The 24,803-nt window shown below is 40.4% G+C and overlaps 1 protein-coding gene across 1 annotated transcript in view; it reads left to right on the plus strand.

The window, feature by feature from the left end:
- kdrl (kinase insert domain receptor like) overlaps positions 1-24,803 on the plus strand; it is a 39,767-nt gene that overhangs the window by 9,828 nt on the left and 5,136 nt on the right. Inside the window, exons 5-28 of the mRNA XM_010736572.3 lie at positions 685-844; positions 949-1,088; positions 1,182-1,353; positions 1,441-1,564; positions 1,742-1,911; positions 3,222-3,378; positions 5,032-5,146; positions 7,575-7,683; positions 8,764-9,048; positions 9,295-9,441; positions 9,658-9,786; positions 10,849-10,955; positions 11,382-11,511; positions 12,115-12,219; positions 13,671-13,784; positions 13,892-13,980; positions 14,138-14,291; positions 15,035-15,132; positions 15,809-15,931; positions 16,260-16,371; positions 18,613-18,712; positions 21,264-21,369; positions 22,724-22,848; positions 24,303-24,381. Coding sequence (XP_010734874.3) covers positions 685-844; positions 949-1,088; positions 1,182-1,353; positions 1,441-1,564; positions 1,742-1,911; positions 3,222-3,378; positions 5,032-5,146; positions 7,575-7,683; positions 8,764-9,048; positions 9,295-9,441; positions 9,658-9,786; positions 10,849-10,955; positions 11,382-11,511; positions 12,115-12,219; positions 13,671-13,784; positions 13,892-13,980; positions 14,138-14,291; positions 15,035-15,132; positions 15,809-15,931; positions 16,260-16,371; positions 18,613-18,712; positions 21,264-21,369; positions 22,724-22,848; positions 24,303-24,381 — 3,150 coding nt within the window. The remainder of the gene's footprint in view (positions 1-684; positions 845-948; positions 1,089-1,181; positions 1,354-1,440; positions 1,565-1,741; positions 1,912-3,221; positions 3,379-5,031; positions 5,147-7,574; positions 7,684-8,763; positions 9,049-9,294; positions 9,442-9,657; positions 9,787-10,848; positions 10,956-11,381; positions 11,512-12,114; positions 12,220-13,670; positions 13,785-13,891; positions 13,981-14,137; positions 14,292-15,034; positions 15,133-15,808; positions 15,932-16,259; positions 16,372-18,612; positions 18,713-21,263; positions 21,370-22,723; positions 22,849-24,302; positions 24,382-24,803) is intronic.

The following is a 24,803-nucleotide window of genomic DNA, read 5'->3' on the forward strand; positions in this document are numbered from 1 at the left end:
TGTTTTTCTCAGAATAGCCTCACAGACTAAATTTAGTCCCACACGTCTTAAAAAAATCAGGAAATGCAGTAGAAAAAAAGTGCACACTGTGTCCAATCACAGGAAACAACAGGTAACTTATCACGTTGATTGTAACATTTGATACCAGAACGCAGCTCCCTCAGTGATGTTGTTTACAGTGTGTGTGTTGCCGTGCCAACCACAAAGGTGTATGCTTTTTGTCATATCCGTAGCATTGATATACAACCATGTGCCATAGTGCCTACTGTAGACAAACACACCGAGCTCAGATGGCACAGATAGTGGTTGTGTGACCTTCCTGCTATTGGTAAACCTATGGCACTCCTCCTTCCTGCTCCCTTTCCTTCCTTCCCTTCTCTTGCCTCCTCTCTGAGCTCAATTTCTGGAATGAGAACAAACATCGGCAAGCACGTACATCCTTTTCCGACTCCGCAATGTTTTGTGCTCCATTGCATAAATGTTCACAGAGGTTACACTCCACAAAAAAAAAGAATTACACTTTCACTCTAACAGATGTCTGTCCCCAGCTGAGCCCAGTAGAGCATGATATACATGTTAAATGAAGTTGAGTGCAGTACACTTCTGTCTGTTTGGCTCAGTGATCTTTTATGTCAAAAGATATCCATGGGCACTGACAAAACATCTCTACTCTCTTGATTGCAGCTCCCAGCATTATCAGCACCGATTGTTGATAAAGTTGTATGGAAACCAGAGGTGGGATTCAGGATTCCCTGTGGTCCTTGTACTGCGTATAGTATGTTCATCTGTTACACAAACATCAATGGTACAGAGTTCAGGTCTCAGTACATCCCACACGGACAGAGTGAGTCTGTTGTCTTTTTGGCAAAACTTACTGAAACATAAAGACTTGTGTTGATTTCTTTGTGTATTGAGCATTCCAGTCTCATATATGTTCCCATTTTACAGGTAGTGTTCTTACTAATGTGAAGATCACCCCAGAACGCAGCGTCAGAGTGTTGGTTGGAGATACACTCATTCTCAACTGTACTGGTGAGACCACCTATAATGGAAGAATCAACTTCACCTGGGATTTTCCAAGGAGGAAAGTAAGTTAAGGATTTAATGTCGACATGTATTACTGTTTGTAAAAGCCTCACAGGTTGTAACAGTAGAGTTCATAGTACTTCCTTTGTCTTCAGGAAAATCTACATCACGTGATCAAGCACAAAGGCAACCCTGCTAGTGTTATGGTGATGAGCAATGTTTTAGTCTTGCCAAACATTACCATGGAGGATGAGGGGAAATACCGTTGCAAAGCTGAGATTGAACCCAAGAAACATAAGAATGCATCAGTAAGAGTCCATGTCTTTGGTGAGTAGGCTTTGGATGACCTCAGAGGTTTATCACAAATGATACAAATATAAATCTCTTATGTCTGTCATTAATCTTTTTTTCCAGAGCATCCATTCCTCAATGTCTCCTATAGGAATGAACGACTCGGTATAGTGAATGCCAAAGAAGGTACAAAGTTTGTGTTTGACCCCAAGGTCAACGCTCTGCCAAAACCAGACATGATAGCATGGTGAGTAATAATTTAGATTATGTATTGAGTGCTGAAGCGCCTATTATATAAGCATAATATATACATAAATTGCTGCAGCAAACACTGAATTATAACTTTGTTGTTATGTTTCCATTCAGTTCTTTTCATTTCGTTTATCCATGGTTGAAAAAATCTTTCCATGCCTCTAATTTTTAGGTATATGGATGGGGTCCTTATCAACAAGAATTCCACCTGTTACAAGATGTCTTTATACAGCTTGACCATCTCTGATGTGCATCAGAAGCATGCTGGGGTCTTCACCATAAGCCTGGGCAACAAAGCGAATGGCTTGAACAAGAATCTGAGCTACACTCTGGTAGTCCTGGGTAAGCTGTCACCATAAACCTGATAATGACTTCTGATCCTAAGGAAATGAAGCATTGCCTTTGCTCTTGACTGAAGCTGCCTCAGCACTGTGACTTTCAGTACAGTTCACTGGACGGCAGGTAGCAGCTCTAGTATGAGAGGAATTTGGGGGCTTGTTGATTCCAGGGCTGGATTGACGTAGCAGGGGCAGCTGTTGTTGATTATTGGGGCTCTTTTGAAGGGGCTTGGCGCAGTGTGTAAATGGCCTGGGCTCTATTCTGCACACAGACTCCAGCCGCTCCAGTACCTCCTCACCACACCACCACCACCACCATTTATTTGCATCTTCACCATGTGTATACACAGTGCAGCTCATATAAACAACATGTTCTTTACAGTATATATATATATATAGCTTAAGGGAAAAAAGGACTGAGCATGTAATTTATTGTTGTGGTGACTTTTGAAAGAATACTGATCACAGTTAACACTAGAGGTTATAAATGTTTTAATGTTAAGGTGTAAACTTGAAAGACGTGTGCTTGCTATAGAGAACAGAGAAATGCATGTCAGTTACTTACCATGGGGGGCAGAGCTATTTTCATTGCATTCTTTAAACATTATCTAAGAATCCTTGTAGCGTGCCAAAAAGTGGAAAAATCAACCCCTTTCTGACTTTATTTATGGTGTTCTCTGTCCTACTTCAGAAAACTTTTTTGGCATGACAGCAAATAAAACACACAAAAACAAGCAAAGTGAATTATGGTATCAATTAGTGAACTATTTTAAACTTTGTTCATAAGTTGTTGAGAGCTGTCACAGTGCTCCAGATTATGAATGTGTTCTATGTGATGGTGTGTGTGTGTGTGTGTGTGTGTGTGTATGTGTTAGTGGTGGGTGCAGGTTTTGTGGTTTGCCAAACTATGTGACTGTATGCAGCTTGTCTAGTTCAACTGTTGAAAATAGAGAGAAGGGTTAAGTGATGTGGACTGACTCATGAGGTGGCACAAGGATCTTTGTGTGTTGACACGGTTGATTCGCTGACTTGGCCATGGACCACACTGAGGTCATACTTTAACCTACAGCCCCGAGCTAGCCAATCATCCTGCCATTCTTCTCGTATATAATGTCTAAAGGACAACTGGTGTCAATGGCACCCTTTTCATGGCTATCCATCATGACTGTCACTCCTCATTATAAAGACATTATAAGATTCCACAGTGGACTGATCTAGATCTAACCTGTTGCTCTCTCTCTCTCTCTCTCTTCCTCTTTTTATCTTTTTCTCCCTGTATTTGTGTATGTGTTTGTGTGCACATCCCTCTCACAGTGAAGCCAACTATTTCAGACGCGGAGCTCTATTCTGTGGACGTGCAGCCTTACATGTTTGGCATGCAGCATCAGCTAACCTGCACTGCTTATGGATTGCCCTTGCCAACTATCACTTGGCTCTGGGAACCATGTCAACCAGACCCAACGCTTACAGAGTGAGTTACTATCTCGCTATGTTGCAAGCATCGAAATTTTTAAACTGGATTTTCTGCATTCATGCTTCTTTAACTTCCTGTAATCCTGAAGAATGAAGAAACAGTTTCCTGTTGTTTACAGTATGTTCAGTTTTAGCCCCAACTACATGACATTTAAAAAATCATGTTACTTACTAATTTAAGTTCTTAAGCTCTTAGTTTGTATGTTTACTAACTGCCTGTCAACAAAAATTGTCAATCATGAAAATGTGTCTACTACTGTAAATCAGATTTTTTTAAATTGCACAACAGTGTTGAAAGACTAAAACTTAAGTAATACCACAGTACTGGAGTTGCATTCATTGTAAGGTCCTGAGCCACCAGTTCATCCCGGGGAACCCATCATAAAACTGAATGAATTCTGGCCCAAAATATGACACATTAGTCAAAGCAATGCAGCCCTTGAGAACTGCCCTCTCGTTTGTGGTCAGTGGCTGTATAGACTGAAGAGGAAACACAAGGGAAATATATTAATCTCAGAGTCCCCAAGCTGTTACAGAGCCGAACAAAACTGAATGTATAAATGACTGTGCAGGAATAACGGCCTGCTAGTGAACCCACAAACAAGATGAACATTCCCTGAGATCCTGGCTTGTCAATGACAGCAGGAGACCTGTGAGTCGTAAGATCAGGAAAACAATGGGCCATTACCCCTTGGTTATGAGGCCCCAACACCATTAACAAAAACAACACTGCTGCACATGAAAGAGATTATATTGGGTTACATGCTCAATAATGTTAACCACTAGTGTCTCCATTATTTGATTCATTGAATTATCTCAAACACCCACTCATACTTCCCAGATTTATGATAAATAATAGCAGAGCATTAGATAGGTCAAAGAAACTCTTTCTGCAGGCCTAAAGATAATTACAGCTGGCACTAAGAACAGTGACTAGGCTGTGGCAGGCAGCTAATGAGACAGAGGAACAGCTATAACCTGGTGGGAGGCCAATTGTGCAAAATGTTTGTTTTATACAGCCCTGACCCTGTTAAGTACCTGTCACTGTAAATCCCACATGTAGCCCTTCAAGATCGTATCTCATCTAAATCTTTGGGAGTTTAGAGGAGGAGGGGAAACTCAAGAGTGTGGGGAAGGTTTAGAGGTGAGGGAAGCTTGCTATGCTGGATGTGCAATGTGGTTGATAGTGTAGGGAGCAGAAATATGGAGGTGTCTTTATCACCAGGTTGAGAAGTTATCAGCTGTCCCTTGTTGACCAGCGAGGTCTTAGGATCAACCTTATCTCCCCTGGCCAGAACGTAGGGGAGGGGAGGCGGGTTTCCTGTACAAGGTGACGCACAGCACAGCCCTTCCTGTCGCTGTTGCTGTTTCCTCCTCTGCCTCTCCTCTCATCAAGCTGATTGTTCACCACCACAGGCAGTATAGGGTTTGGGGTGGGGGTCAAATCAAGGCTTTCTCTAGGTTTCATAGCCCAGACAGGCTGGTGTAGACCTGGACTCTACCCAAATCAGTCTCAGTGGTCATTTAAAATACCCATAGCCTTTCACAATTAGGACTTTTATGTTTAAGGTCCAACACATGCCCATCTGTCTCTACACATATTGATAACATGACTTGGTGTCATCTTTATTGTAATTTCTCTGTCCTGCAGTTGCGTTCCTTCCACTGAGAAAATCCTGGTCAATGTTGACAACGGGGGAAATTACTCCCACAACTGGATTAAGAGCATAACAGACAAGCTTGAACTGGTTCAAGAAAAAAACAAGGTATGTGGTTTAACTTTGTGTGTAATGTTTCCATGTGTTTTCTAAACAACAGATATACTTGTAGCATACTTTGTTCAACATGAAATGTGGTTGACAAATAGCAACTCAACAGGATTTATATGACAGAACAGCCAATAGCTCTGTCAGAGTCAAGTAGAAATCTCCCGTGACTGGACCGCAAAAGTCTGATTCAGCATCTGAAATCCATAAATCCATATGCTAATTATACTCATATTGGCAGTGATACAGTCCTCCATTTCATTGAAGATTAATGTTTTTTTCTGCATTAGATTTCACTGGTGTAATTATGACCAAAACCAATAAAAAGGCCCTCAGCAGCCCCGTTTTAAGAAATTTGTTTTGTTTTTCAATGCTGCACTTGATGCAGTTGATTTATTCTTGGAATAAGCAACCAGAAAATTGGTTGCATTGGTTTTCCTTTGGGTACTATGAGAAGTGAAGGTCATTTGAGGCCCACATTTATAAAATGGCACATCCATAACTGACAGACACAATCTAATTCTCCATACTAGACTGAAACACTCCCACTGATTTCACAGTTTTTAGATAAAAGATCTGTAAATAAAGCAGCTGCAGACGCACTTTTTATTCTGACCTCGCTTAATTTTTTGGGCTCTTGAAACTCTGAGAGCTAAACCTTATAAAGACCCAAGCCATGCATGAGCCAAGAGCTGAAAACAGATTTTTATATCTCCTACCGACCATTACCCCGAGATGAGCCACTTTAAACACTGAAAGACTGCTAGAATTTAATATTTATTATTTAATAAAAAATTAAATAATTAAATAACCTAATTCGAGAAACAAGATTTGATCCTGAAAGCGGTGCATTTAAGGCTTCAGATATGCATTGTCACATTGTCACATTGTCACAGCTATGAATTTTATGCAGATTCTTATATTGCCACACCGCACAATGAGGAAACTGCAGATATTTCTGTAAATGATCTGTGGGAGCCCGTTACTAAAACTGTTCACTCCAAACATAATTAAGAGCAGACCTCCACTGCCTTACAAGTGTCTTTCCATAGGACTAGGTTAAAGAAAACTATTACAGCAGCCTGGGTCAAATTAGGGCACAAATGTATTAGCATACACATTTTCAGCAGGAGAAAGAATCAGTGATCATTCTCAATCCAAGCTTTTTTTGTTCACTGTTTTCACCTGTTTTTCTGCTGCATAAATAGGTGATTTGTTGACCTCTGGTCTGTGATTAAGCACAAAAAGAAAGTCAGGGTCATATCTATTCCTTGCACACCAAGTAATTGTAAATTTGGCTGTTTTCACAGGGCATCAGTTCCAATATGTCTCAGACATAAATAGGGAGGCACCACTTATTTACAAGTACTTATGGCCAAATGCTGGTGCTTTATGAGGGTTAGGACTAAGGGTCAATGATAACAAGCAGGAGTTTAAAAGAAGAGGGATTTGTTGGAAGTGAATTCCTCTCTGTCACCTCGCATAAATCGTGTCGGCCCGTGAATAAGACCGTAGTCAAGGCCGGGCCTCTGAGTAGCTCCCCAGAAGGCCCAGTAGAGAGGGAGATTGGTCATAATATAAGGAAAACACATGGGGAAGATGTGGGCACAGAGGTCACAGTGCGTCTGGTCAGGTCACCTCTTAGGGACTGTTCTTAATTGTTTAAATGAATGTTTCTGAGCTCAGGTTACATCATGGTGAGTAATAGCCGTAACATAATACCAAAAGGCCAATCCATCAGTGTTTTGACAAATGTCAGAGCAGCATGAATTGGACAATATGATGAACTTTTTAACACTTATTCTCTGACTGCCTGAATGTTTGTGTAAGTACGGGGAGGCTGAAATGGTTTCATGGCTACAGCTGCATGTCTGAGAGTCAACACAATAGCTCCTACAAGCCCAGGAAGTTTAGTCCAACATACACCCAGACAATACACCCACATCATTCATTCTCTTTGATGTAGCCGACTGCCCCCAAAAAAACAGATGTCACTATGAACACTAAACAGAACCCCACGCAGTCTGGCACTCACCCAAGTTTCACTTATTATTTTGTCTATTTAAGCCGTTAAAATGTTGTACTTGTGGGGTGACAAAATCGAGTGTGGCATTAGAAGTGCTTTCCAGGAAATGGACATGGAGCCCCAGCACTAGATCTATTGCACCGGCCTGAAGGAGTCTCAGTGTGTTTTAAAGTCCAGATGTATCCTTTCATTAACAAACTGAAGAGTATAAAACAGGCAAGGCCTGGTCCAGACCTCTCACCCGCCAGTGAACAGCAACTCACTGATGTAATGGTGATTGAAATCCCAAAGATAAATCACACTGAAAGTCACAGTGAAGTGAGTTGTGATATTAAGCATTTGTTGCTCATCCTAATCTGTTTTATTCTGCTTTTTATAATGAATATTTTTGATCCCAACTAGACTGTGAGTACCCTGGTGATAGGAAATGCTACCATATCAGGAAATTACATCTGCATGGCTGAGAATGAAGTCGGCAAGAGCACAATAATGAAGCCTTTCTACATTGATGGTAAGTGGGTCACCAGAATACACCTGAAATATCAACATTTAAATGCTAACCGCTTAAGTGCATGCATAAATGCTCTGCTGAGTGTTCTTGCAATAATTCAAAGCACACTGTACCATGCTCTGGATTCTTTCAAATGATCTATATATACAGTACACGCTGTAATGAACTACAAGAACAGCGAAGGAATGTGCAGATTGTATTGTGCAATAAAGAAACCGAGGGGGGGGGGCATTAATTGAAACCATCTTCCACTGTAGCTGAGCGGCTTCAAGGCGGAAGAGAGGCAAACATGTCCTGAGCCATATGGAGTGCTATAATGGCACGCGTTTAAAAACAGCTATGAATAACTGCATTCCTGCTCCAGTGCCAGCAGGTCATTCTTCTTTCTCAGTGAGCCTTCTGCTATGAGAGTGTACTTTTTTATGTGCCGCTGAGCATTTCCAAATGTTCCCCAAATGAATATCAACTGAGACAGTTATGTAATATTAAGAGAGGAGATGAGGTGTCACTGCACTAAAGAACTGTGCACACAGTTCTCTTTGCAACAAAGTGAATCATGTTTCCTCAAAACTAGTTGAATCACGTATCCCAAAGGATTTCTTTGGAAAGGGATAGATGTAGGTTAACTCATATCTGAGGGAATGCCAAGTACTAAAATTTAGTCTCTCAGAGAGGGAGGATTCCCAAAAGGACTCGTGCCCTCTTCCAGGAAGATGGAGAATGAAGAAATGCTGCTAGAAAAGAGGACACAATTGTAATAACAGCTGTCCTCTCTTATGGAACACAGAATGCTGTCCAGCAATCTGAATAAACAAGCACAGTCTGGTTCCCCTGGGGCCCAGACTCAGTTTCTCTCCAATTGAATGAGTGCAGGAGCGCCATCAGCAATGCTGTTCACCAGCAACGTGCTTCCAATTAACAGTGATGAAACAGGAAATAACTGCAAATCTGACATTCCTGGCCTTGCGATGAGCTTTGTGCACAAAAGTATTGTCCAAAGTAGTATCTCAGGCCAGCAGAATACGTGTCTCTGTTCATGCATGTAAAACAGATGACATAGTCTCTTCTTTCACATTCTAGATCAACGGGAGGAAATTACCATCGAACCTCAGGCAGCCATCGAGGGTGATGATGTCAATCTGACCTGTCGGGCTGCTCGCTACCTCTATACAGACCTGCAGTGGTTGGATTCGTTGAATCAAACGATTACTTCCAATGTTTCTAGTCTCAAGCTCAGCAACCACTCCATTGCTCTTTCTCTACATCTGCATAATGTGTCCCGAAACAGCACCGCAAGTTACAGGTGCCAAGCAAACAAGCTCCACAAGAGGGTTGAATTCAAGGCTGTTGCACTTACTGTGAATGGTGAGTTGGAGCAGGATATGACCAGCTGATTGCATTTAATTTCTTATTATTTATATTATTGTATTCTGTTATTGAAATGTATCATTCTATACAATTGTATTCATGTGCTAGCAGGGCATACTACTGTAGATTAGCAGATACAAGAACAGAGAAAATTGTCTTGCAACACAAAATGATTCAGTGTCGAAAAAGGAGACTAATAGAGAAACAGCACATCTAAATGTTTTTTTGTTTCGTTTGGTGCAGCAAGGAAGCGCCCCTGGCTGAGTCAAAATCTGACAAATCAGGATGTGAACAGCAGCAGCACCCTGACGCTGGAATGCTTTGCTCTCGGAGTTCCTCGTCCCAAAATCATCTGGTACAAAAATGGCATACCAGTGGAAGGAGGCCAAGGTAACGTGACAATAGTATCCTGTCCTATCCTATATTTGCATTTCAATGCACACAATAATCTCGCTATTATTATACCAATACTATAAGAATTAAATGTGCTATATACTCTCCCATAAAAAAATATAATATTTTAGGTTAGTGGTGTATGAAGTTCACTACTACCAGTGCCAAGTGTTAAATGCCACACCAGTTTGACTGAGAGGTTATGTGTTGCAGGTATCACATTGGGAGAGGACGGGGCTCTGATCATCGAGAGGGTGAAGAAAGATGATGAGGGTCTGTACGAGTGTATAGCCAAGAACGTTGAGGGTATCGCCAAAACGAGTGCTGTTGTTACCGTGGTCGGTAAGTCATTCAGACACTTTGAAAGAGATCAACACTCCAATTTGCTTCATTTACCAAACTGGTTTCTCAGTGTAGAGTAGTATTTGTGTGTCTGGCTACAGCTCACATCAAATACACTTATCATCAGTGCATTTTCCGTATGTCCAATCAAAACATCTCAGATGTCCTCTTGGCCTCATGTTTTCTTGTCACCACTACAAAGAAAGCTCTGGTCTGACTTCAGTATGAAAAGTCTCCCCTGACAGAAAATCTGTGGTCGCCAGGAATGCCGCGAATTCCTTCTTGGGTTTTATGATCAAGGCTCTGGCTGAGGGTCCTTACCTTGAGGACATGACCTCTGTGAAGTGTTAAAAGGTCCACAAATAAGTGCAAAGAGATTGACTGCTACAATAGCCACGAGGCTGGAAATACACCGTAGAAAAATTGCAGCAGAAAGTCTGTATTTTAACTTGTGTGTGTCTGTGTACTTCATATGTAAAATGAATTGTGCATTAACATGATAGTTAGGATGTGAATGAAGGTGAGATATTATGCAAGTTTTGTCAAGATCTAGGCACTTAAATAGATTCTTATTAAAGTAATAGTTGAATTTCTCTTGATGTTCTTGTTATTTTTATCGATTCCATTTTCACCACAAATAAGCAAGCAGCATACATGTTTCTTTGACTGTTTAGTCAGGGATTGTATGAAATAATAGCTGGAAAAACATGACAGATTGTCGACATGGATGGTTACAAAAACAGTGTTTGGATGAAAACACTATAGGAAAAAAGTGTGGTATGCATGTCCCAAACAAACCAGAAATAAACACCCAATGTGTGTTTCCACTTCCTTTCTTGTATACAACACAGTCCCTCAGAGAAATAAAAAAAAGGATAAAAGTCTTAGCATCTTCAGTCAAAAAACAGGCTGTCTATTTGCAAAATTTGTAACAGATTGTTTCCTTTTGATCGCAGTTTGCCACAAATCTAAGTCAATAAAATATGACATCTTATGAGGTCATAAATACACAGTGATGTTTTTGCCGGTCTGGTCGTTTACAACTGTTCTTCTCTTCTCCAGGGGATGAAGGGAAGCCAAACGTTGAGGTCATCATTTTGGTGTGCACAGGAGCTGCAGCCACGTTCCTCTGGCTCATGCTTATCCTCTTTATCCGCAAGCTAAGGAAGGTAAGGTGTAATATGACTTCTTCCTAGAAACCACATAAGATTAACATTTGCCAAAATGTGGAAGTTCAAACAGTCAAACAAATGACTTTGCATTTTTGCGGATCGGTTTCCACAAATCTGGCTGTAATGACTTTATGGAAGTGGCTGACTCATTTCTCTTGTGAAATACAGTTTAATGGAAAGCCGTGTTTATGATTTCCACATTTCCTGACAATTGCTAAGCTTATGTTTGTGCATACGGAATACAGTCCCAAAGGAGAAAATAATGTCCTCATGCTGTAAACAAATGAGTGAGGAAAGATTTTGTGACTTCGATTTTGTGCTCTTGAGCAAATATGTCATCTTGTGTTCAGTATTTCAGTATTTACTGAAAACTCTGCTTATGATAATCATAAAATTCATTAATTTGTCCTCCAAAACCTTCAGCAACCGGCACACTATAAGATGGGTCCGTCTATTATCATTGACCCTGATGAGTGTCCACTCGAGGAGCAGAATGATCTTCTTCAGTATGACAGCAGTAAATGGGAGTTTCCCCGTGACCGCCTGCGACTAGGTGAGCACTGTACAATCCCACCAATGTGAGGGGAAAGAGTTTTAAATGTTTAAAGAATTTTAAACATGTTTTGTTGCTTGACCTCTTCTAAATCTAAAGTTGATTAATATATTTCAGGAGGTTTTATTCATAGGCTTCTAATAACGCTGAAACCCATAACTTTGGTTAAAAACAACAGAGCATCCATCAGTCATACTTGTGATATTATCTCACAATATTAGTGAAATAATATAAATGTCTTAGATGATTTGTTATATCTGGTGATGAATGGGATGGATCCCTTGGTGTAGTGGAGTCCACCAGAAAGTCCAACCACGCGTTGCAGATGACGAAGGTTAAAATCTAATTTTGTAAAAGTAATTCAGAGCACAGATATACACAACCACATTAAGGTACATCACTTTATCAGTCACCAGCTCTGTCATCCAGCCTTAGGTGAACCATAAATCTTCTAGAAAAACTGCCTGGTGATCAGAGTTCCACCATGTTGTTTTAATTATAGACTCATTGCCTGACTGACAGGGAATCCAGTCTAATTTTCCGCCCGAGGGACAGGAAGCTCTAATGTCATCCCAGTTAACAAATACCTTCTTCCTTTGTCAGGCAAAACTCTTGGCCACGGAGCTTTTGGGAAAGTGGTGGAGGCCTCCGCCTTTGGGATTGACAAGCTCTCAACTTGTAAGACTGTTGCTGTCAAAATGCTGAAAGGTAAGAATTGAAAAATTAATTTTCATACTAGAACTTCTTTTTTTTCACATAACTATAGCTGTTTGTGGTAGACAGGCCAGCATTAATACAGTATTTTCCTTAGTATGGGTGTTCACAGCTATCTGTCATTTCTGCAGAGGATTTATTTTTTGTACACATTACACTCATGAGCTACAGCACCATATGTGCCTGCAATTAATGTTTGTATGGTGTATCGGTTCAAAGCAATGCATGCAATGTCTGTTCCTTAAGTGCAGTTAGAGGTAAAAGCTAAGACCTCTAACCCTGTCCTTGATGAAGAGATTGAGTATATGCAGATCTGACAACTGGGATCAGAATGTCCAGAATCTGCAGGTGATGAATAGTTCACAAATGTAAGATTCAAGTCAAAAATAATTTGTTTGCAGTAACAAACCTGTTTATATTTGAAACATTGTACTAACATTTGGAAACTATCTTCCGTCTCTGGTCTTGATTTTTAGGAGGTATTATTTACTATCCCATTCCAGATTCTTTTTTAAATATGAAAACAGGAAAACCAACAAGCTAAAAAGAGTTTTCAATACAGCTTTTTAATTTACCGCAGCTTTATTGGTGAAACTATTTATTTATTTGCATTACTAGAGGAGCAAACTACAGACCCACCAGTGATTGGTGATCTGAGGATGATGTATCAGTAATGATGAAAAATAAGGCTATTGGATAAACGTAGTGGTCACTGTCATACCATTTATCATGTCTCTGCATAAATCACAGGCTCTCTGGCTGTTGTTAGTCGTAGGTCAAACTTAATGGAAAGCAGCAGGTCTCCTCAAATTGACCGTGGTTTACCTAGAGACTCCCTGGCTGCTTTAGCTTCTAGCTCATAAATATCTGGTTAGTCGAAGCAACATGAAACAACCTCTAAATCTTGATTTTCATAATTCAGGGTTAAGATCAGGTATGAAATGTAAGCATCTCCTCTTATATTTCTTTAATGTTGCCAGCATTTATCTTTGAGGATGTCCTCCATTAAAAGATGCATCTTTAATGAACTCTCAAAATGAATTCCCCAATAATCCAGCTACCAGAGCTCAGATTTCTTTTCTCTATATACTACTATGTAGTATATACTACACTCAACACCATCTCTAGTTGACTTCATGCACTGTTTTAGTCAAAGTCAAAATGCCAAAATGTTCACCACTACTGAAATATTGGCTCCATGTTGCCTGCATAGGCTTCTTTTTCATATCATTATCTTTGCATATGATCTTAACTTAATCTTCTTGTGAGACGGGATCATTTTATTTATAAAAGTAAAAATCTGTTTCTTATTACTTTTTCATGGAGTTTGGATTCCAGGCGGCATACATGATTGTAACATCGCTCATCAAATGTCTCAAAAGATTTTTAATATATATATATATATATATGAACCAACCCTGAACATGTGTTTGCATTATTAACAGGAGGTGCTACATCAAATGAACGGAAAGCTCTGATGTCAGAGTTGAAGATCCTGATCCACATTGGTCATCACTTGAACGTGGTCAACCTGCTGGGAGCCTGCACAAAGCCTGGAGGTGAGCTTTATTACTGAGGGGATTAAATTATTAAATTGTCTTAACTTTAAAGTTCAACAACCATCACATGAGTAAGAGGAATAATAAGAAATAAACCATCTTAACAGGCCCGTTGATGATGATAGTGGAATTCTGCAAATACGGCAATTTGTCCAACTATTTGAGAGGCAAGAGAGAGGATTTTATTGTCTATAAGGTGAGTCACAAGCTGCATGAGTTAAACTTTCCAGTGCTTTCGCTTTCTTATTGTTCTGTCCACAAGCTGTCAGCATTGTGAGTGTTTCGACAAGCATATAGGAAAGCCCCATGCATTCACCTCATCTCATTTAACATGATATATGTGTGCTGGTCAGAGGCAGGACGGTAAGGTGGTGTCACCAGGATCAGGCTGCGAGCTGAGTGAGCTGATGAAGCGCCGCCTGGAGAGTGTGGCCAGCACCGGAAGCTCAGCCAGCTCTGGCTTCATCGAAGATAAGAGCTACTGTGACTCAGAGGAAGAGGAAGAAGGTAAAGGCCAAGCACATCTTGCTTCGTTTCAACCCCCGCACCACCCTCCCCCCACTGTTTGTCCCTCCTGCTGCCTCTCACCTCTGCTCCACCCCTCCTGCAGAGGAACGAAAGCTCCCTTCAGATTGTTTTCTAGCCAGAGTCTGATGGGACGTTTCCTCCTCCTGTTCAGCAGTACAATCACTGCAGCAGGAGCCACTGTCACCCCACTGAGTCTGGGGAGGCGGCTGTTTATTTCCTGTCCTGACCTGAGTGTCGCTCTGCTCTCATGCTCCAGCTCAGACACGGCACGTCAGCCATGTTGTTCCTGACGTGTTATTTCTGGTTTGATTAGATGTTTACTCAGGTGGGTCAGTGGAAGGACTCCTTGTGAGTTCCTCTGTCAGACCTCTTAACGGCGCACTGGGCCCATAACCACACGTTTCACCTGACATCTGAAAAATAGGAGGAATTGTAATATGTTCTTATCTCTCGCCTGTAAAGGATGTTTTAAAGACAGAGTGTGTAGGAGGAGACACACATGTGACAGGATGGATTGTTATAACGACGTGTTGTAGTCCTAGGATTTATATTTGCAAGTCCCCATGAGATTTGTTACTGTTTCATCTTAACTGATTTATCTGACAGGTGTAGAGACCTGGTCATTACAATGAAAAACAAGATAAGGAGGATTATTCTCTTGAATTTAAAAACACCATGTACATCCAATCTGAAAAATGTGTTTATGTTCTTTTGTTTCACAGAATCTGAGGATTTATATAAGAGAGTCCTGACACTGGAAGATTTAATTTGCTACAGTTTCCAAGTTTCAAAAGGCATGGAGTTCTTGGCTTCACGCAAGGTACTTTGTTTTGTTTTTTTAACTAATGTTGGAATTTATCCGTTTTTGATTTAAAGGCCATGTTATTTTGATATAAATTTGGGCACATTTTATTCCGTTTAGTGAAAGTTCACTGTGTTCACCCTTGTTTTAACTGTTGTGTTTAAACCAGAAACACCAACAATGTCCAAGTAGAAGCAAACTGACTCACTTACAAGTGTAATCAAGTCTTTTGGAGTTGACATGCATACAGTTCAAACACAGTGCAGAATGTTACTTAAAAAATGTCTTCTCTTAAATTTAGGTCAACTATTTTCCACAATTTCAACAAACTTTGCAAAACCATTAATTTGTTTGTTGTATAATCGTGACCCTGTTACTCCAGTGTTTTTAAAATCAGTGTACAACTCATTCATTATCAAGTCATTCATAATTTTGCAGAGGCCGGATGGGACTGATTAGAGAATGAGGCCATTGTTGTAAATAACCCGTTACAGACCATTTCTTAGCCTGGATATGGAACACATCATCTCCTATTGTAATATCACTGATGACTTGACCATGTGTTGCTCTGCCAGCAGCCGTTCTTTAAAGCACATAGAGCACCATTGTGAACTGAATTACATGCAGAAGATTCAAACTTTAATATGTAAATGTTGCACTGAATAAGATTTTGTTTCTTCCCTTTTTTCATTAGTGTATCCATCGTGATTTGGCCGCACGAAACATCCTGCTTTCTGAGAATAATGTTGTGAAGATTTGTGATTTCGGACTTGCCAGAGACATCTACAAAGACCCAGATTATGTGCGCAAAGGAGATGTAAGTCTCAAATTGTTTTTTCAGCAGATATTGTAAATTATGTTCAATAATATAAAACAAAACAATAAGCTATCACTGACTTGGCAGAGAAATTCACTAGTTCTTGGGAATGTCACCAAAAATAATTGAGATCAGTGTGTTTGTTTGAATGTGAGATAAAGAGAACTTGCTCATGAGACTAAGTTAGACTTAGCTAGATTGGAAGCAGCATCTGCTCTCATAGTTTAAACCGACTGGCTCTATGTAGATGTGACAATGTAATAAGAGAGATTTCCATACAGGTGAGATATAGATGTAAATTATTTTTTTTATCTTAATACCTGTACAGGCCAGACTGCCGCTGAAGTGGATGGCACCCGAGGCCATTTTTGACAAAATCTACACGACTCAGAGTGACGTTTGGTCCTTTGGTGTTCTCATGTGGGAGATCTTCTCTCTGGGTAAGTGTCATGGCTCAGCATCAACCAGTTCTAGCTTCATAGTTCATACTACTTGACATGCGAAAATAACATATCCAAACCTAAAACAAGTTAGGACCAAAATGTTGACGTATCAATTGCCAACTACAATAACGAAGTATCATATTTGATGGAATGCCAAGCAGCTATTAAACAGGCGTGGCAATCTGTGGTTTGATAGGTCCGTTTCAAAGCAACAGGTGTCAACTAACAAAGCTGCAAAAGACTCAAATCATCTGCATCTAAAATAGAGGTGCAGAATTAATTGGTAAACAGCAGCAACATTTTAAAAAACAACCTGCACTGCAAAGACAAATAGTCCTCATTGACATTCCATTCACATTTAATGTTAGTTTGTGTTTCTCGTTACATCCCCGCATTTGCAAAAAGCCTGGCATCTCAAACACGAGGTTCTCTTATGAGAGATGTTCAGTGAGCGCTTGGTAGACCCACTCGGTGCCCCTCGGCTATATAGCCTCACCAGATGCACTGGGTAATAACTGTCTTCTTCCACTGTGTAATTGTGCCTTTGGGACAAAGGGCCTAGGCTTGCATTGTCAGCCTGAGAGAACTATTTTTATGCCACTCATGCAAAAAACATTAGTGAAGTTAGACTGTGATTTTTAGTACAGACATGGGACATTGAAACGAGAGAACGCCTCCTATTTAAGTTATCCGTTTGTCCCAGCTGGCAACACAAACTCACTGTAACCAAGCAGTGTAAAAGTGTGCCCCTGCTGTGAAACCACTGTAGCCTTTAAGACAGCATTGTGTGTCGGTCCATGATTGCCTGCGCACCATGGCACAGAGCTCACCACACATTTCTATAGCGAGACTCAACGTGAAATATTGTATGTTTAAATGTCACCATGGGAAGCAGGGGAAACATAAGAGTACGTGTAAAAAAGCAAAGTTGAATGTATCGCTAGTTTGTACATTTTAACTGTGCTGCTGTTGAATCACTGCCACACCGTGTCATCACCCTCCGCAGTTAAAAGAAAAGTGTGTCAAATTGCATATTCTTTTAAATGTAAAGCACACTGACGTCATTATGACACTTTTTCTTGTTCTCTCTCTCCCTATTCTTCACTCCTGACACATTCTCCGCACATTTTCCGTTAAAGAAACACTGACACATCTGGGTAGTGTTAGCAGATCCTCAGAAAAATAAATCAGGAAACAAGGATACAGAATGACCAAGAAAAATGGCAAAGAAGTGAGCTTTGCAATCTGACCACGTCTGGAATCAAAAGTTTTCAGGGTAACCCAAGCATGTTTTTCAGATCGCTCTGTGAACAAAAAGTATCAGCTTTGTTTTGTGAGTTTAAATATCCAAATCTTGTTAGTAAAGTGTTGAGCCGTCATACTAGATGAATATCACTGTCAGAACTGATGTTCAAAAAGATGAGAGAACTACCACTGTGTATGTATTTTACAACATTAAAGATACAATATGAAACATTAAGATAATTTTATTAAACAGTTTGGATTTTTTTCCTCTGTCTGCACCATAAAATGTCCAAAATACATAAATCAAACGTTTATTATGAAATATTAAATATACTAAGTTATTTCTTATAGATGTTTAAACACTTTGCCAAGCTGAATCTGTGGTTTCTATTTAAATTTGGGTAGCCACAAATATGGTTTTTAATATGGCTGCCGTTTAAATAATCGTGACACAGGCCATTTGGGCCCCTCCGATTGACAGTGCGTAGAGGATACAGCACCAGTCCTCTTGGCTGCCAGTACCTGGCGCCATCGTGGCCACACCTCCTCAGCCAAGGTCCAGTCACCGCATGGCAACTGCATACCTGTATTTGCATACAAAAACACTACACACACACAAGAGCTATATCGGGGCGAGACAGCGGTGGCCGTAACAGGCTTTATTCTCCAAAAACAACAAAACTGGAAATTGAATACAAGTCGGTTCACTGTTCACTGAAGTCTTTGGCTCTAAATTAATATTTTATTATTGGTTCTGGTTGGTGATTGAAACATTTGACAGATTAATTAATTCAGTCCAAATATAACAAGATCACATTTACTGTACATTACATTTACTGTATCATCAAATTAAATTTAATCTAACCCTCAATATTTAATTAGATTGTTGGAGTTTGGAGTTGAAGAATGTAGAAGAGATTACAGTGTGTATGACCAGATAGACAGTGTGTGTGTGTACAAATAACTCTGTAATAAACCTCTTGCCTCCCCCAGGTGCCTCCCCGTACCCTGGTGTTCAAATTGATGAAGAGTTTTGCTGCAGGCTGAAAGAAGGGACGAGGATGAGGGCACCAGAATACTCTTCATCTGAAATGTGAGGATTCCTCTTAACTATTCTTAACTTCAGCAAATAACAAATTAAACTAAATGCTGTCCAGATCAAGAGAACAGTCAAGCGGACTGTTTTGGGGAGCATTAACTTGATTTTATTTGCTGATTTTCTGTCCTATCCTGTAAAGCTGTGTAGTAATGTCGCTAAATCCAGGAAAACAAAAGTAATATGCCACTAAACTTCCATTCTATTTATCTTTCTGTGACCAACCAGCTCCACATCCCCAGCTACATACACAGCAAGTAAAAAGCTACGAATAAGAGAAGACAGTGTGTCTTTCTCCCTCTTTGTGATTACACCAGCAGGTCAGATGTGCCTGATAAGAGTCATGGGTAATCCTGCTCTCAGTGTTGCAGGAAACATTAGCTACTGATTAGCTCTGCAAGCTTGAAGCTTTGAAGCATTTTGTGACTGGCAGTGGCACAGATGTAACTGAGCACCATGATTAAATGCAATGTCTGTAGTCCAAGTTCCCTCAGTGAGGAGAGCCAGAGACTGGAGATTTTTTTTTTTGAGCTGGTGGATGGTGCTCTATGAGAGAACAAAGAGACCTCTTCTTTGGTATCAGTGCTGTCAGTCAGTGACGCAGCTAGACAAACATTTTTTTATTTTTTATTTTTTGTAATAAGAATACTTTGACTGTCTACTTTGTCCAGTGTGCAGACAATCATACTCTGGGCTCTGCGGCTGAGTCTCACTCCAGCATGTGTGCATATGTTGTGTCTGGTTTTGATTTAAAACTCAACCGACTCATATAGGCCACAAATCTTATTTGTTTTGAAAGCATAATGTTGCACTTCTGCTTAATAATGATGTGATATCAAAAGGTCCAACAACGTTTGCCAAGTAAAGCTGACTGAATTAATTCACCAGCTTTGCAAAGGAGACAGTGATTAGAAATGATACATAAAATTTAATCCAGACTGTAGTTTTCAGTCAGAACTGAGGATTTGTAGATGTAGACCTACTGGTGCCAAGAACTTCCCATACTTTCCATCTCAGTTGAAGCAAAAATAGACCTGCCAGATTATATATTTTGCATGCTTATGGTTGTGAGGTCTGCTGCTGATTTAGAGCTAAGATAAAACCTGCTGATACCAGTTTTAATGGGATGCACTCAGAGTCAGCAGAGTGAACTCTCTTGATCCACTGGAGGTCTGCAGTTGATCACATGTGTGTGTAAGACAAGGTTTTGACACCTTGACCCTCAACCCAAACTAGCAATACAAGAATAATGAAAAGCACATGAGGCAGGACAGTATTGAGCAATTAATTTGTACAACTAGAGCACTGATTCGTCAGGAATGTTGATCCCCCGTCTTGATGCATTGCACAGGAATTTAGCGGATGCTGCTCAAAGAGTGGGAGGACAATAACTAGGATGCTCACTTCCCACCACACTTGCCCATCCGGACAAAGTAGCTCATTTCTTTAGTACCTTCCCCCCTTACAAAATGCCACATTACACTCCCTCTAGACCAAAAATATGTGGGGGAAGGCTATTTATTCTCATTGCAAATCAGGCAGGAAATGTGGTTTAAATTGTGAAGTCAGTACAATGTGTCTACTTCCCCCCTCCTCACTGATATGCATAAAGGCTGTGATCATGCTCTCCACATCCTGTCACCATTAGAAGGGCCACCACCTGGATGAGTATACTCCACGTTCATTAATGTGGGAATCACAGCCGCTCGACCTCTTTCAGCAACAACACTGAACCATCTGCTTTTCCAAGTCTTCAACCTTGAGATTGACTAAATACAATGCTGAAGGGGAATAATAAACAAAATGTAAGATATCTCTGGGGAGAATGATGGTTGCTGCAACAAAAACTGGACAGGGATCCATCACCGACCAATCCCAATCAGTAACATGCTGTGAACGTAATTTAAACAGCAGCCGTGGTGCACGGTTTCTAAATTTCTTTACAAAAACAAGACAGGCCACTGCAATGGAAACTCACACAAAGGCTCTGAGTCTTCCCACATGGGCAGAGATGCTGACAGCTTGTCAGAGACCTGAGCGAGGCTGTGTGCTTTCACTGGTCTTCACACCCAAGACCGAGAAAGAATCCGATTCAGCAACAGAGACCCAAATATATATATATAAAAAAAACAGGGCATGTACAAATGTTCTCCATGACAGTTGATTTACAGACAGACCAGATGTGGTCTCTCAATGCAAAGACGTTTGTGTGTTTCCTTCTTAAAGGTGCTTACTCACAGCGTACAATGCTTCAACCATAGCTGTACGAACTATCGAAAAAAGCAGTTAAGGAGCTAAATCGGCTCTTTACTGTGACACGTTCAAAAACCACATTCAAGTCAGATGTGTTTTATATTGTTTATTAGACAAAAGAATCAAACAAACTGACAGAAAACATCAGAGCCCTACTCACTCTTTGTCTGAATCCCAAGCCAAAGTCAAATACACGTTTTGGCTCCTACAATAGCATGAAGCTGAAGGTCATGCTGAAGGTTTGTCATGTGTCAGTCTTACAGTTTGTGTTCATTGGTGAATTCTTTGCTCCTAGATATCAGACCATGTTGGACTGCTGGCAGGGAGAGCCACTGGAACGACCAACCTTCACTGAGCTGGTGGAAAGGCTGGGAGACCTTCTTCAGGCCAGTGTGCAACAGGTATGATAGACATGACTGTTTGAGCTATAAGTATCATTGTGTGAAAAAGTCCAGTCAGTGTAATAGGTTTGTTTCAACAGTAGCAGGAACTGAACGTTGATGATGATGATGATGACCGATGATCAGCAGTTGTTGAGCTCTGGTGAAAGTTTTAGTTCCTACATACTTTACTGTCATGACTTGTTATGTGACAATATTAGTCTGTAGTTCTGCGAAATGAGGAACACACTGCAGATTATTCAGGAAGCAACTTTGCTGGAGAGAATCTTGCAGTCTAAACAAATCTATTCAAAGAAGCGTTTCTCAAACACTCGGTTCTTTGAAATGGCACCATCAGTCTCATGAGAGGAACTACACATTAACTCATGGAAAGTGGTGTAATTGTTAGTTGTGATGTAACATAGGTCAGTTTCGGCTATGTAGTTTTCGTTTTGATGTGTTGATGTGACCCCATGACCTGTCAAGCTGTGCCCGGTCTAACCAGGTCCCCTCCTGTTGTCACATGTTTCAGGTCTAAATGTGAATATGTCTAAAACAACAGTGGACCTTTAGTCCTCCATTCAAATTAATATGAACAGTGTGTTTGACACCATCACCTCCTGAAAGCACAAAATAATTAAAAATAAATAAATAAATAAAATCCAGTGTAGTTTAGCAAGCCACTGACATTTACAAGTCAATAATTATTTTATGGTGAAAGAATAACAAAATGTGGAGAAGATGGGTGGAAACTTAAGAAAGTGGGATACTTGGCAGTAACTAGCAGTGATGACAGGAAACTGGCCAGAGCCTTAACAAGAAGAGATCATTTTCAGTCATCAGGATCTACTAGATGCTGATAATTATGTTTCCACTTCCAGCAATTAAAGAGAGCAGCTTCTTCTCCTGATTTTAGATTGCACAAACCGATGCTGCACACAGAGAAAAGGAACTATATTTCATTACTTCTGCAAAGACTACACAGAGCTGTAGATTGTCCATTGAAGTAATTAGTAATGAAGATAAGACCACACATCACATCTAATCAAAACTAATATAAATGAGGCTGTAAAAGCTACCTTCATAAGAAAACATTGAGACAGGACAGAAAGAACAGTGGAGGGGTTTGCCTTATATTAATAAAGCTATTATTACAGTGCAGGAAGGCTGGTCACGGTCTTTGCCACCTCTGTCAACTTCATGAGCATTGTATTGGATTTATTAGGTATGACCTTAGTTTCTTTGGCTGCTCGCCACCAACTGTGGGTGTGCGTGTGTTTGTATAGTGTGCATACAGCTCCCACTTACCTAAGCCTTGCTTCATGGAAGTATAAGGCTGCACTCTGAGATGTTTGTCTCTGTTTGCTTGATTTAGGAGGGAAAGCACTACATACCCATCAACACAGCCCTGCTGGCAAAGGTGGGAGACCCGTCCACCACAGTGCTGTCAGAGGAGACGCCCACGAGACCAATCTCCCATCGCGACTCAGGGAGCACCTGGTGAGAACATGGATCATTGTACAACTCTAACGTACTTGGACAGATGTTGTTATTTAGCCACACAGGTGATGTGGCTCAAAGGACGGCAACGTTGATGTGTCGACATTCAATCCACCACTTTGTTCCAAACTGAAATATTCCAACAAAAACTCTCTTCTAGTGCCACCAGCAGGTCAAGGTTTCCACTTCATCCAATCAGACCATCTATCAGATGGATAGGCTCTAAATATTATGCACACAAGTGACTTTTCTTCTTGAGCCACCATGAGTTTGACATTTCAGTTTTAATTTTTGTAATTATATAAACCATAACGTCTCTAAATTGGCCATAGGTGTAAATGTGAATGTGAATGGTGGTTTGTTTCTATGTGCCCTGTGATGAACTGGCAACTTGTCCAGGGCGTCAGCTGGAATAGACTCCAGGCCCACCGTGACCCTGATGAGGATAAGCGGTTACATATAATGGATGGATGGACAAATCATAACAGAAGTTATCTCAGGACACTTTTCATGTAGAGCAGGTCCAGACCATACTCTTTATATTAATTACAGAGACAATTCCCACCATGAGCAAACACTTTCAGACAGTGCTGAGGAAAAACCACAATATGACTCATGGTGGTCAGCCACCTGCCTTAAGTGATTGCAGAGGGGTGAAACATCTTACTCATTATTAGGTCAAAATTTTCCTTCGTCCAATACTTCAGTTTATGACCAAATATATGTAAAATTGATGATACTCCCATCAGACACAATGGTGACCATTATATTTACAAGACATCCGCATGTTAGTATAATCTTTGTGAGCTTGCCTTGGCTCAAAGCGCTGCTGTTGCACTTACTGTGAACTAAAGACATTGAAAGGAAATAAATCATTTTATCTTCAAGACATGTAAACCTATACCCAGACTGCTAAAAGCAAACAGCAGAGTATGAAAATAATTTTCTCACTTCGCATTGAATAATACCCAAAACAATTAGTGTTCCTGTGGCTTCAGATCCGAGACCTGATTCACACATGATAAGAAATATACACATGGCAGCTCGCTGGCAGGAGATCTTTCAGTAATGTGGCTCCTGTGAGGAATTTACCCTAAAACCACAGAGCCAGCTTCAAGATTTATGTGCACTTAAAATAATATTTGTTGAGCTCTTAGGTTTTTCACAGGTCCACCAAGTGTTTATTGAGGAGGTGTTGAAAAGAAGTAATGACAGTTACCCCTTAAGCCAAATTAAGCAGTCGTTTTAAGCACTGAGTGTTGAAATGCAAAGTAAACAAGGCATGTTTTCAAAGTACAATGTCTTAGATGGTGGACAGTGTTGATTTAAGTGATTAAGTTCCTGTGGTTTTGTTGCTGAACTTTGCCTCAAGTGTAATCAAAGGACTCTCTAAACAGAAAGAGAATATTTTGGGGTATTTTAGAGACTTACCCTCTAAAATATGTTCTTGCCAGGAATATCAAGATCCGCCCTGCTAGTGTGAAAACCTTCGACGAGGTTTCCATGGAGAGCGGGACAAATGAGAATCATGGGGTGAGTTATTCATTCTGGAACGAGACCAGAAACAAACACAATCTGCGCTTAAACTTATCCCGAGCCAGGTGATTAGTGAGATGACAAACATACATTTAGTATTTAGCTGGAACTTCACTACAGTGTTGTTTTAATTAACCTCAATCAGCACATTTTGAGTCTTATTCAGTCTTTCTACAAATCGGAAAGTTATTAATGCAGTAAAACGTGGCAGTATGACTTCTTATAAAATCTATATAAAGAAAACATATCTGAATTACATTGGCTCTGTGCTCGTTTAAGATTTTGCTGATTACTGTCAAAGTCTGTCAGTGGTTTGGCTTCACTATTTCTGATCTTTCAACTCTCCAGGGTGTGACAACCAAATGTTTTTAAAGTTTCTAAGTCCAGGCTGAAGACAAAGGGGTTAATAGTTTACTGTT

The sequence above is a fragment of the Larimichthys crocea genome, chromosome I, assembly GCF_000972845.2.
Source record: "Larimichthys crocea isolate SSNF chromosome I, L_crocea_2.0, whole genome shotgun sequence".
Taxonomy (NCBI): Eukaryota; Metazoa; Chordata; class Actinopteri; family Sciaenidae; genus Larimichthys; species Larimichthys crocea.